The sequence below is a fragment of the Vulpes vulpes genome, chromosome 7 (genome assembly GCF_048418805.1).
Source record: "Vulpes vulpes isolate BD-2025 chromosome 7, VulVul3, whole genome shotgun sequence".
In the NCBI taxonomy this organism is placed as follows: domain Eukaryota; kingdom Metazoa; phylum Chordata; class Mammalia; order Carnivora; family Canidae; genus Vulpes; species Vulpes vulpes.
Window position 1 is genome coordinate 86122977 of NC_132786.1, and position 14549 is coordinate 86137525.

Sequence of the window (14549 nt, forward strand, 5' to 3'; positions counted from 1 at the left end):
AAGAAATGCTGAAAATTTTCTTTCCTTTATGGATGTGTATGGACATAAGAAGTGAAGGAGATGCAAGGTTAACTGGAAACATAAAGACAGGTGTGAAAATGAATTTGTTTTGTTTCTTTTTTCCTCAGTGTTTTTCTCATGTCTTCCTCCTTCCTTTCTGTCCCTATTTTCCCCTCCATTGAGATTTTGGACCATGAGGCATTTCTATGATGGAGCAGTAGGAGTGGCCCTCCCTGAAACTAACTTCTTCATTAGAGAAGAAACCATTTCTCAGTGTTCTTCTCCATCTTCTGGGGGAAGTGGATGAGATGGGGAGGATGCCTACTTGGGGCAGCTTGATATGTAACTGCTTTGTTCAACAGAAAAATGGAGAAGAATTTTACTACTACTAAATTAAATGACTACATTTAATTAAAAAATGTATTGGGTAACATCTCTTTAACCACATATCTTCCATTTTATAATCCATTAGGTTGAGAAGCTCCTATTTGCTCTGAAGTGCCTCAAACTCTCTTGGAGCACAGATTGGATTTTCTCACTGATTATATTGCTACTGAATCACTTACATGCTATACCTTTAATGTATTTTTCACTGAAATATTTTTTGATTGATTGCAGTGAACTTTGATGACTTTGATTATTGAATTAGGATGGACTTAGTGATGGGGGAAAGAGTTGGCAGGGTAAAAAAATAGTAATGACAACAACAATAATAATAATAGAAAAAGAGAAGAAGGAAGAAGGAAGTAAAGAAGGAGGAGGAAGAGAAGAAACAACTTTCTTTAGTGTTTAATATTTGCCAGGCAACATTATAGGCTCTTTACTTACAGTGATTGATTTACTTGGATCAAATAGCCATTTCCCAGGATCAGAGTTGGGCTGAAGCAAAAGTTATGAGAACTGAGACATTTGGGAGGAAGGGTGGAGGTGAGTTATAGTGAAGCAAGGGAATAAAGGGTGAACCAGAGTTAAAAGGAAACTATGTTAGCTACAAATTTTCTGTGCAGCGAACATGCTTTTATATAAAGCATTTTGAATTTCTCCATTTAAGTCGTTGAAGCAGTCCTAGTATTTCCACTTCCTTGGAATCAAATATATCCACAACTTATATTTTGAATCAAAAGCAGAGATTTTCCCCCAAATTGTATGGACTGTCCTCATTAATCTTGTCCTCCACTATTTATGAGACTTGTTTTCTAAAACAGTGTAAACATTAGATGTCAATGTTTTAATCTTTGACAATGTGATATTATAAAGAAATTATTTTTCTTCTGTTACTGTTCAGTTCAATCATCTTCGTATGTCCTTAAATCTTACTAGTCATTTGTTATTTCATTTTCTTCTCTGTTTTTTTTTTTTTTGCCATTTCCCTTGGAATATTAGAGTCTTTGTTGTTGGTTTCTAAGAGATCATTTATGACTAAGGATGTTAGCCATTTGCCATGCATTGCAAATGAAAGACCATGTTTTCTTGCCAACATTTCACTGTGAAGTTTTACTTTTCGATTACACAGAAATTGTGTATTGAAATATAATAATGGTCTGCATTTTTTAAAAAAAAGGGAAATGAGAAGTAGGTAATTGAAATTTGGAAAACAAAAAAGAGGTTATAGGGGTTGAGAATTGGTGTCTGGAGCCCAGAGTAATGGATTAGGTGATTTGAACTTCTGGGTATCTCTCGTTGTAGTGGGGGAATAACTTGAGAGACAAGAAAGAAGAGAGGTGAAATGAGATTGTATACAGTGATAGTAAAGCTGGAGAATTTGCAGGAGAGTGAGAGCTAAGATGCAGGGTTGGGAGAAGGTATGAAGCATGGGTCGGCTAAATGAAGGTAGTTCGTAAGAGAGTGTGGGCAAGGGGAATGTCACCAACAGTAAATGCATTTGGAATATGGGACTCTGCTACGAGGAGAGCTGAGCAGGCATCATAAAAGTGCATCATTTGACCCTAGAATGGATGGAGTTGGTGAGGCTGCTCTGTAATTGATCCTAAGCCAGGGCGGAGTTAAGCTGTAGTTAGTTGGCTGGTGGGTAGTAGACGAGGTTGATGATCAGACAGGAAGGAGACGTACACCCAGCGGTCAGTTTGATTTCTCTACCTGACCCCTTGCCAGCTTGAAATGAAAGAGGCCAGCTCTTTGTGCATGTGAAGTAAGTGAGTAATAATTAGCAGCAGGTAGCTCTAGCTCTTATTTTCTTAAACTAAAAGTGTCAGGATTGCCTTTGCAATGACCTGCATGAGCCACAGGGAGCTCTATAACTCACGTCCCCCATGCTTTGCTCCTCAATTGGTGCTTGATGTGCAGTGAGATTGAGTGTGTCAGAGTGGCAAGCCCCCCGGGAAAGCCTGTGGGGTTCAGTGCTGACACTGCATTTAGTGTCACTGTTGCAGCTATTTACTATGGGTAAAGGCTCATTCATTTCCTCTAATGTGTGCTTTCCAAACCTTTGTAAGGCATTCTCTTGAGATGGCTTATTCTGCTAGGTATTGATGCAAAGTGTCTATTTTGGAGTAGATCCAAAAAACTAGTAAGTGGAAGGTACTCTATAGCCATCTTTTGCCATTGTGGCTCTACAACTTTTAAAAAGTGAAGAGTGTTATTTGAATATCCCTACCTAATATTTTTTAAAATTTCCCTTGGTGTTCTTGTTATTTATTTAAAAAATATTGGCTCTATGGCTGGTAACAGTTAAATGACCAACATTGTCAGACATATTAATCAGTTATAAGAAGAACTTTGCCTCTTTGCAGAAATGTACTGAACATGTACCTTACTTCCTACTCATGAACGAAATTTTACCCCAAAATCACAACTAATAGAGGATGGTTTTTTTTTTTTTTTTGAGGATGTTGTTATTATGCGGTTTGTTCCTTCATGACCACGGTATAGTGAGGTTGTGACACACCCTTTTGGTGGACTAGAGGAAGGCCAGTGGCAGTTGGGGAAATGTGTAGGAGAAAACTTAAGAAGTTTCCACTGTATTCAGCACAGAATGACACAATTCTTTCTCTAACAGTGATCTTTCTGATTGAATATTTCATTTCTGACAGCCAAAACATGTCAAAAATGTAAATCTGACTGGTCCCCACTGGGGAAAAAGAGTAGATGTAACTTCTCAGGTGGCTTCTGGAAATAGGTTCTAATTTTCTCCTGTCAGGATTTTTGCCCGCTGGTACTGAAAATTATTGGCAAACAATATCTTAGTGATACACTTGACTTTTATTAGTCCTGTGGTTTCTCTTAAACAAAACAAAACCAAAGATCTAACTACTTGGATCTATATTCTTCCCTGTGACCCACCAGCTGGAGCCAGGTAGAACTGCCTTCTCAGGCAGGTGTTTCCTTTCTGACTGTCCTTGATCACTACTTTGCCTCTTCATGTTGTCTGCCTGGCTCCTGCAGGACTTTGAATTTGTGACTCAGGCTTCAGCTTTGTAGATGGATGACTCACTGCTCTGTCCCACAACTCCCGTCCCCCATCCAGCTTCTCATCCCATCTGCAGTATGGTATCTCTGTATCCTTTCTGTTCAGAAATCCCATTGACACCCAAATTACAGAATGTTACAAGTTTTTTCATTTTTGCTTTCTTGCCTTCTCTTCCCAACTTCACTGCCATCCTCCTTGCTCTCTCGAAGTGGACTTGTTACCGAATCTTTCTCTTTGGCTTCCATATCCAAAGGCTGCCGAGAGATTTCTTTCTTCTTGGCATGCTTTCATCCACCCACATTCCGTGAATTCTGTCTCTCCATTCACCTACCATCCCAGTGCAGGTGCAGTCACTCCAGACAGATGTTGGCACCAGCCTCCCAGCAGCTTGCCTTATTTCCAGTTGCTGCTCCTATCCGTTTTCCAGGCAGAGACACGAATAGGCTTAAGCAAATTCCATCTTTATTTTATTGTTTTCCCTTTCAAAAAGCTGCTGTGATTTCCTGTCTCTCATTACGCCAAATGGAACTCACTTCTCTATTTTCCCAAGGCTTCAGCTGTTGCCCCCGCATATCCATTCTTACCAGCTAAAGTTTATATTTCTTGGCTTGGATTCATCTGTATCTCTTAGCCTGCTGGCTCCCATTCTATAGGTCTTGACATATCTGTATCTTCCCTTCTTTGCCAGTTCTTGACCTCCTGTGATATCTAGCTCACATTCTATCTCCTCAGAGGGTACCCTTGCTCATTCGAATAGATCTTAATTACTCTTTTGCTCTGCGTTCTACCTAAATTTGTACATTGGGGTCAGCAGAGTAGAGTAGTCTGGAGCATGGACATGCCTGAGATTTGTTTTGGCCTTGTATTGACCCTGCTGCCTTAGGTTTTGCTGAGTCTCCCATTATCCAAATTGCAAACGAGGCATTAATAATAATACTGGTCTCCTTGGATTGTTAGGATTAAATGTGATAATAAGATAAACATGCCTAGCACTTAGTAATCAATAAGCCAGTATTGCAGAGAACATCTCCAGCCACACCACATGCTTACAGTATTGTGTTATGTACTCCTTGAAGGAGAGAATCTGGTTTTGCTCATCTTTTTACTCTGGTGCCTTATAGAGTGCCGAGCACATATTAATTATTCAACAGTTTTTGTTGAAAAAGGAAGATAGGGGGATGCCCGGGTGGCTCAGCAGTTGAACGTCATCCTTCAGCTCAGGGCGTGATCCTGGAGTCCTGGGATCGAGTCCCGCATCAGGCTCCCTGCAGGGAGCCTGCTTCTCCCTCTGCCTGTGTCTCTGCCTCTCTGTGTGTGTCTCTCGTGAATAAATAAATAAATCTTAAAAAAAAAAAAAAGAAAAAGGAAAATGGGGGCAATCATGAATTGATTACAAAGGTTGATTGTTGTGATTATTGTTATTATGCCACAAGTCTTTGCCATCACACCATGACAGGAACATGTATAGTAGTTACCACGATACATTTCCCAATTGTGTTTATTCATTGGTTTTAGGGTGACTGCAGGTTCTTGATTACCTTCTAAAGGCAGTGACAGGAAGTGTGAGAATTTTTCATTATTTCATATTCTTTGGTTCTTTTTTGTCTTTCATTGCTCTGTCATCTACTTAGGGATTCATTATATATTCATCATAGCTGTGTATAAATAATATGGAAATAAATAATCATAACATTTATGGATGTTTTTGTGTTTTTTTACTTTATTTTAGGAATTTGGGTCAGAGGGAGGGTTCTTCATTTCTCAATGTTTCCATTTTCTTAGTTTCTGATTGAGAGCACAGAAGAGACAAGTGTAATCATTGGTAATTGGTGAGTCTTTTCCAAATTCATTTTATTTGCAAATATTTCTGGCACCCTCACTACTGGCATCACCATCCCCATTAATGTTAAAATTAAATTTCATTCAGATAAATTTTCCCAAGAACTTGCCATGGTGTTATCTACTATTTCATGTGTTCATAAACATCTTTTACTTGAGACAAGGAAAGTGCCAGGATAAGCACAATTGCATTCAGTATGCAAATGAAAGTTTTATAGAAATAGGATTGTACAGGAGATGAAATTAATTGTGACAGTTTGGGAGGAGTTTTACAGAAAAAGAAGATTAACATGTTAGGTCTTTAGTGGCTGTCTTTCCTGATGCATAGAATGTTAGTCAAAATGAGATCTATGTGCCCACGCTCAGTGGAGGAATGTTTAGTGAGTGAGTGAGTCCATTGATATTTGAGTGGAGCACATCTCTAAGGGTTTATGACAGCCTATTTTCTTTTCTCACCATGGGGATGAATTGGCCCATTATTATCTAAATTGGAAGTCATGGTGAAGGTTCTTTTTTTTTTTTTAGTTTTATTTTAATTCCAGTTGGTTAATATATAGTGTAATATTAGATTCTGGCATATAACATAATGATTCAACATTTCCATACAGTGGCAAGGGGACGGGTAAATAGGTGATGCAGATTAAAGAGTGCATTTGTTGTGATGAGCACCTGGGTGTTTTTGAGGGATGGAGATTTCCCTGGTAATTGGTTCTTTTTTTTTTCTGATTGGTTCTTTTAGCTGCCTGTGATCAAGTGTGGATGAGTAAGATGAATTTTAAAAAAAGACTATTCAGGTTTTAAATATAACTTTAAAGAACTATAAAGGAGCAGATCTTGCTGAGTTCCAAATAAAATTATTCTCATTCCCAGGATACTAGAGAGTAGACTCTCTAAGTAAGAAATGGTCAAGATCAATGATTAAATCAGAATGTCACCAGTAAAATATGAAAAACCCATGCAAATACTTTGTTAAGAAATATAAAAGAAGGAATAACTCAAAGCAGGAAGCTAAGAACCAAAGGGTAAAACTAAATAGCCATGGAGAACTCTTAGAGTACTCTTAGATAGTACTGGGCCCTAAGAAAGGAACTTAAAGCATATCCCTGCTGAAATTCTCAGTTGTTTTAGACCAGTTACTGTTAGGTGCCTCTTGTTTTTCTCTCCCTTACCTTTTTAAATTAAATTCTATGCCCAAGGTGGGGCTCAAACTCATGACCCTGAGATCAAGAGTCATGGCATACTCTACGGATAGAGCTAGCCAGGCACCCCTTTTAATCTCCCTTTTGAATGAGAGTGTCTATTATAATTCTCCTGTCCTTGTCACACTACTGTTGTTATGTGGGGACAGATAACCTGTTTCTCTACTCCACAGTCTTCAGGTGCAAGAACAGACAAACCCGAGCAGTTTGGTGCACACATGCTCACAGTTCGGTGCGCACAGTTACCCCCTCCCCCCACCTCCCCTTCCATAACCCTTTGTTTGTTTCCCAGAGCTAGGAGTCTCTCATGGTTTGTCTCCCTCTCTAATTTTTCCCCACTGAGTTCCCCTCCTTTTCCTTATAACTCTTTCACTATTTCTTATATTCCATATATGAGTGAAACCATATGATGATTGTCCTTCTCCAATTGACTTATTTTGCTCAGCATAATACCCTCCAGTTCCATCCACGTCGAAGCAAATGAGTATTCGTCCTTTCTGATGGCTGAGTAATACACCATTGTATATATATATATATATATATATATATATATATATATATATATACCACATCTTTATCCATTCGTCTGTCAAAGGACATAGTGGCTCCTTCTACGGATTAGCTATTGTGAACACTGCTGCTATGAACAGTGGGTTGCAGGCGTCCTGGTGTTTCACTACATCATTATCTTTGGGGTAAATACTCAGTAGTGCAATTGCTGGGTCGTAGGGTAGTTCTATTTTTAACTTCTTGAGGAACCTCCACACTGTTTTCCAGATTGGCTGCACCAGCTTTCATTCCTACCAAGAGCTTCCATTCCTCTCCAACGTTTGTTGTTTCCTGTCTTGTTAATTTTAGCCATTTTCACTGGTGTGAGGTGGTATCTCATTGTGGTTTTGATTTGTATTTCCCTAATGGCAAGTGATGTGGAGCATTTTGTCATGTGCTTGTTGCCCATGTGCGTGTCTTCCTTGGAGAAATGTCTGTTCATGTCTTCTGCCCATTTCATGACTGGATTGTTTGTTTCCTAGGTGTTGAGTTTGGTAAGTTCTTTATAGATCTTGGATACTAGCCCTTTATCTGATATTTCATTTGCAAATATCTTCCCCTATTCTATAGGTTGTCTTTTAGTTTTGTTGATTGTTTCCTTTATTGTGCAGAAGCTTTTTATCTTGATTAAGTCCCAATAGTTCATTTTGCTTTCCCTTGCCTTCATAGATGTGTTTTGCGGGAAGTTGCTGTGGCCAAGTTCAAAAAGGTTGTTGCCTGTGTTCTCCTTTAGTACTTTGATGGATTCTTGTTTCACATTTCAATCTTTCAACTATTTTGAGTTTATTTCTGTATATGGTGTAAGAGATTGGTCCAGTTTCATTCTTCTCATGTGGCTGCCCAATTTTCCCAACACCACTTATTGAAGAGACTGTCCTTTTTCCAGTGGATATTTTTTCCTGCTTTGTCAAATATTAGTTGACTATAGTGTTAAGGGTCCATTTCTGGGTTTTCTATTCTGTTCCATTGATCTAGTTGTCTGTTTTTGTGTCAGTGCCATACTGCCTGGATGATCACAGCTTGGGTGCAATTCTAAATGGGATTGATTCCTTAATTTTTCTTTTTTCAGTCTCATTGTTAGTGTACAGAAATGCCACTGATTTCTGTGCATTGATTTTATATCCTGCACATTGCTGAATTGCTGTATGAGTTCTAGCAATCTTGGAGTGGAGTCTTTTGGGTTTTCTAAATACAGGATTTTTTTTTTTTTTTTTTTTTTTTTTTTTTTTTTCTAAATACAGGATTATGTCAACTGCGAAGAGGGAGAGTTTGACTTCTTTCCCAATTTGAATGCCTTTATTTCTTTTTGTTGTCTGATTGCTGAGGCTAGGACTTCTAGTACTATGTTGAATAACAGTGGTGAGTGGACATCCCTGTCGTGTTCCTGGTCTTAGGGCAAAGGCTCTCAGTGTTTCCCCATTGAGAATGATATTCACTGTGGGCTTTTCATAAATGGCTTTTAAGATATTGGGGAATGTTCTCTCTATCCCTACACTTTGAAGAGTTTTATCAGGAATGGATGCTGTATTTCATCAAATTCTTTCTCTGCATCTATTTAGAGGATCATATGGTTCTTATTTTTTCTCTTATTGATGTGATCTATCATGAATGTTGAACCACCCTTGTATCCCAGGGATAAATCCCATTTGGTTGTGGTGAATAATCCTCTTAATGTCCTGTTGGATCCTATTGGCTGGTATTCTGGTGAGAATTTTTGCATCCATGTTCATCAGGCGTATTGGTCTATAATTCTCCTTTTTGGTGGGGTCTTTGTCTTGTTTTGGGATCAAGGTAATGCTGGTCTCATAGAAAAAGTTTGGAAGTATTCCCTCCCTTGTAGTCTGAAAATAGGCAGGGGACAATCCCAGTCTTTTGGTATCCCTTGAGACCTGATTTGTGACGCAGTATGTGGTCTATTCTGGAGAAAGTTCCATGTGCACTTGAGAAGAATGTGTATTCAGTTGCATTAGGATTAAACGTTCTGTATATATCTGTGAACTCTATTTGGTCTAGTGTATCATTCAAGGCCTTTGTTTCTTTGGTGATACTCTCCTTAGAAGATCTATCTTTTGCTGAGAGTGCTGTTGAAGTCTCCTACTATTATTGTACTATTATTGATCTGTCTCTTTACTTTGGTTATTAATTGATTGATATACTTGGCAGCTCCCACATTAGAGGCATAAATATTCATGATTGTTAGGTCTTCTTGTTGGATAGACCCTTTTTATGTATGATAGAGTGTCCCTCTTCATCTCTTATTACAGTCTTTGGTATAAACTCTAATTTATCTGATATGAGGATTGCCACCCCAACTTTCTTTTGAGGACCATTTGAATGGTAAATGTTCCCCACCCCTTCATTTTCAGGCTGGACATGTCCTTAAGTCTAAAATGAGTCTCTCGTAGACAGCATATAGATGAGTCTTGCTTTTTTATCCAGTCCTATACCCTGTGTCTTTTGATGGGATCATTTAGCCCATTCACATTCACAGTAACTATTGAAAGCTATGAATTAATGTCATAGTATTACCTATATAGTCCCTGTTTTTGTGGATTGTTTCTTTGGGTTCCCCCTTTCTTTTACAGGGTTCTCCTTAGTATTTCTTGCAGCCAGTTTGATGGTCACATATTCTTTCAGTTTCTGTATATCCTGGAAGCTCCTTATCTCTCCCTCTATTCTGAATGACAGGCTTGCTGGATAAAGAATTCTTGGCTGCATGTTTTTTCTCATTTAGTACCCTGTATATACCATGCCAGCCCTTTCTGGCCTGCCAGGTCTCTGTGTAGAGGTCTGCTGTTAATCTGTTATCTCTCCCCATATAACTTAAGAATCTCTTGTCTCAAGCTGCTTTAAGAATTTTCTCTTATCTTTGAAATTTGCAAGTTTTACTATTAAATGTCAAAGTGTTGAATGATTTTTATTGATTTGGGGGGTGTCCTATCTCTTGAATCTGAATGCCTGTTTCCTTCCCCAGATCAGGGAAGTTCTCAGCTATGATTTGTTCAAATATACTTTGTAGTCCTCTTTCTCTCTCTCAGCCTCTTCTGGAATCCCAATAAGATGAATATTCTTCCTTCTCAAGATATCATTTATTTCCTAAGCCTTTCCTTATGGGTTTTTAATTGTTTTTCTCTTTTTTCCTCAGCTTCCTTCCTTTCCATCAACTTGTCTTCTATGTCACTCACTCTCTCTTCCACCTCATTAACCCTAGCAGTTAGAGCATCCAGTTTGGACTGCATCTCAGTATTTTTAAGCATTTTAATTTTGGCCTGATTAGATCTCAATTCTGCAGTAAAAAAATCTCTAGAGTCCTTATGCTTTTTTTCCAGAGCCACCAGTAATTTTATAATTGTACTTCTTAATTATATTTCTGATGTTGTATTTAAATCCATGTCTAGCAATTCTGTGGCAGAGTATTACTTCTGATTCTTTCTTTTGTGGTGAATTCTTCCTTCTAGTCATTTTGTCCAGTGCAGAGTGGCTGTACGAGTGAGCAGAGTCAAAAATATCAACCGCTATCTAAATAAAACATACCCTAGATGATTCTGAAGACGTCAGAGACCAGAAAATAAAAGAAAAAGAACAAAACAAAACAAATGGATTATTAAAGTGAAAAACAAATTTTAAAATAGTAAGAATAAAAAAACAAAAACAAAAAACAAAGAAAATAGGGGGGTGAGGAAGTGGTGGTGGATAGAGATTATAGTCTCCCTGAGGGGACCCAGAGGGTGATCCTCTGGGTTCTGAGTGTATTTTTTAAAATTTATTTATTCATTAGAGACACACACAAACAGAAAGGCAGAGACGTAGGCAGAGGGAGAAGCAGGCTTCCCACAGGGAGCCCAATATGGAACTCCATCCCGGGACTCCACAATCACACCCTGAGCTAAAGGCAGTGCTCAACCACTGAGCCACCCAGGTGCCCTGGTTTCTGAGTGTATTTTGTTCTGTATGTTAGAAGATACTCAATTCCAAATTTATATAAACCAACAAAATATATATAAGACCCAACATCAAACACAAAAAACAGAAAGAAGAAAAAAAGAGGGGGGCAGAATGGGAAGTAACAGAGAATATAGTCTCACAGAATGAACCAACATGGTGTTCCACTTGGTTCTGGGTGTATTTTGGTCCATGTGTTAGAAGGTACTAATATAAGACAAAACAAGACAGAAAAAAACAAAAACCCATAACCCATATATCTACCAAAATTAAATTGAATATGTTGAAGGGAATCCAATAATGAAGAATATATCTAAGACATGTAATTGTAGAAATATGAAAGTCAAAAAGGAAAAAGCTTAAAAACAAAGAGTTGGTGAAATATTGTAGTTAAGGCATGAAAAGAGAAAAAATACTGGAAATTTTTAACCTGAAATATAAACAAATTGCAATGAAAAAAACCTCTAGCTGTATATACTATTTTCCCTGAGTCCTGGAGCTTTCCAGTATTTCTCGGTCAGCAAACTTGCTCTTCCCTGTTCTTGCAGCAGCTCTTCTTGGGAGGGGTGGGCTGTGCTGATTCTTGGGTGTCTGTGCCTGAGTGGAGATGCCCTGCCCTTTGCCAGGTGGCCTGGCTCAGTGTGAGCTGTTTATCCTGTGAGGCCTTCATTCCCTAGAGGCCCCACCTCTCTGAGGTAAAAGGCGAAAAGAAGCAAAAAAAAATGATGGCAGCCAGATCGCCAGCTCTGGAGCCAAGAGCTCCCCATGAGTACTGAAGTGCAGTCTCCCAGCCCACACTAGCCTGGATGCTCCTGGGGACAGGCACGAATGCACTGATCTGTACAAATTGAAGGGTGCCCAGCAGCAGGAGAGTTCTCACTGTCCTGTGCTCTCCTGGGGTCCACCTCTCCCAAAGCAAATGGAGGATACCCGCCTCCATCCATTGCCAGGCTCTAGGGTAAAGGGAGTTCCAGTGCCAGCCCACAAAATGCCCTGGAGGGTTATGGTGTTCCAGCCCTTTACTGAGATCGGACCATGGCTTGTGGTGAACTTTCTCCCAGGTGCCCCTATTCTTACTGTGTTTCTGGGAATATTGAGGCTTCACTGCCCCTCCTGCAATTCTGCCCTATTTCCCTGCTGAGCATGTTTCAGTCAGAGAAGACCCAGGCATGGATTTTTAAAGTTCTTTCTTTTCCAGGGCTTGATTTCATGCCCCAGCTTTCCTGGGCTTTCCACAGCTTGGCTTGTCACAGCTCCACTTTTGCCCAGCTTGTTGGAGCTCCCATTTCGGGCCTGATATGCCCATCTTGCCACCGTTCCCCTCCCTCTCCTTTTTTTCTTCACCTTCCTACCTTGTCAGAAGGAATCACTTTTCTCTCTGTAGCATTCCAGGTGTTCTCTCTTTACATCTCAGGTCAAATTTGTAGGTGTTCATGTTGTTTTGAAAGTTATCTGGGTAAATTTATGGGACCAGAGGAATTGAGGACCCCCTACTCTTCCACCATATTGCCTCCTCCCATGGTGAAGGTTCTTTTTTGAGTCTCTTACGTGTTTTTTTTTAAATTTATTTGTTAAGAAACTTGCACAGAAAATGTCTTGCTTATTCTGAAGTTGCTATAATTTTCCCGCCAGAAGAGACTATATCATTGTATTGCTTCAAATATTTATGAATACATAAAAAGGAAATTATTTATGTAGCATGAGACCAGACCTAACTGAATTTGTTTCCTTGATTCTTCCACATAGACTAATACAACCTGTTATGTTCAAAAAGTCACATTTTCAAGATTTTGGATGATTTTCTGCAGTGTTTACAGAAAAGTTATTTTTATGTATTCACATTTTTTTTTCTTTTCTTCCAAGGAAACCAACATGTCTGACAAAAGTGACTTAAAAGCTGAGCTAGAGCGCAAAAAACAGCGCCTAGCACAGATAAGAGAAGAGAAGAAACGGAAGGAAGAGGAGAGGAAAAAGAAAGAGGTAAATACTGGGTATTGGGGTGTTGTAGAGAAAAAGGAAAATCACTTGATTCTGAGGGGTGGTCAAATGAATAAAGAGGATGCTCTAGAAGAATCTTTCTATGATTTCTGAATAAAATGAGTGGTTATCTATATACTCAGCCCCATAAGATCATTGTCACCTGCTATGTGCTGGTCAAACACCACCCATGGTCCAGAGGTCCCCAAGTTCCAGATTCACCCCAGATTTGAATAGAAATCTGAAAGTGGTCTATGAAATCTCTGTTGTTAGATGTTTCTTCTCTGTTCTGTATCTTGGTTTCCTATCCTTAAAATGGGAATAGTAATGTATCTTTTTGTGGAGTTGTGAGAACTAAAAGAGCTAATCTTATAAAGCACTTAGTAGTGCCCAGGCTCTACTTAGTGTTTAATATGTGTTAGTTTAATTCTTGCATCTTTTAAACTGCCAGGCAGAATGCTTTAGGAGAAAAATAGAAAAATGATGCCAGTAGATTTCCATGGTTTCCTAAAGGGTATGTATTTCCCAGGGTAAACAAGGATCCTAGATGAGACAGGAGGAAAGCTTCATTCCCTCCCTTGGTGAGAGGGTAGATAGTACAGTAGTAGACTCTGCTCTGTGGACGTAGAATTATGACATGTTAAGACTAGAAGAGAGTTCAGAGACTTTCCATTGAAACCCTTCTTTATGCCAACAAAGCAGCAGAAACCCAGAGATGAAATACAGCTTTTCTGTCTGCCACACCCAGAATCCAGGACTCTTGCTTTTCCAGGTTAGTGTGTTGCTGTCATATCATGTTTTCTTCTACTATCTCGATCCAACAGATAATTTGTTTTTAATTCTCCAATTTGTTGTCGTCGTAGGAATAGCCCACATCTGGTACAAAAACCAGATGCCAAAGGTAGTTTTGAATAGCTTTCTGAGAAGGAAACTTTATATAGTGTGATACAGCGGTGTGTATAGAAACCAGAGCTGCTTCCATACTCAGTTTTTCTGTAAGGAAAAAGAAAATGCATTTTGATGCCTTACAACCTAAATAAGAGTTATTTCATACAATAAGGCGAGAGACCAAGGTAACATTACGATTCATAACAATTATTTCCCAACAAAGTACAACATAATTGTAATTGCATTTTAGCCTTCTGGCATCTTGCATCTATCTGTTCCATTACACTTTGATTGATGTCCTGGTTTATTTGTCCTTGACAGCGTGCATAACGTTTTTCTCTTGGCAATCTTTGCTGTTATATATGCAGTCTTTGAGTGAAACAGAGGTGAGAATTGACAAGGAATGGCTATTCATTTCCATGCAAAGCCAAAAAAAGCATTAGGTTGTTATGCTTCCTTTCCTTCAAATGTCAACACTTACTATAGTTTTAAAGCACCTGTTATCCTTTACTAATAACCAGTTTCCTTTTAAACTGACATTCTAATATCCAACTTGAATTTCATAGAATTACTACAAAATGTGATGTGGTATGGGAAATCTGATTCCAAATTATGCTGTCTGCTTCGTCTTTGTCATTTTACACATTTGGTGTTGGGGGTGGGGAGCGGTAGGGAATTACAGGCAAACAAGAGTGATAGAAACAGGCCACCCTTTTTGTTTTTGTACC

General features: G+C 38.9%; 1 protein-coding gene across 12 annotated transcripts in view; it reads left to right on the forward strand.

Annotated features, from left to right (window-relative positions):
• The window catches only part of DYNC1I1 (dynein cytoplasmic 1 intermediate chain 1), a 437478-nt gene that overhangs the window by 153885 nt on the left and 269044 nt on the right, over positions 1-14549 (forward strand). For all 12 annotated transcript variants that reach the window (XM_072764334.1, XM_072764337.1, XM_072764333.1 and 9 more), the window contains one exon: positions 12820-12936. In XM_072764334.1, the coding sequence (XP_072620435.1) occupies positions 12820-12936 (117 nt within the window). The remainder of the gene's footprint in view (positions 1-12819; positions 12937-14549) is intronic.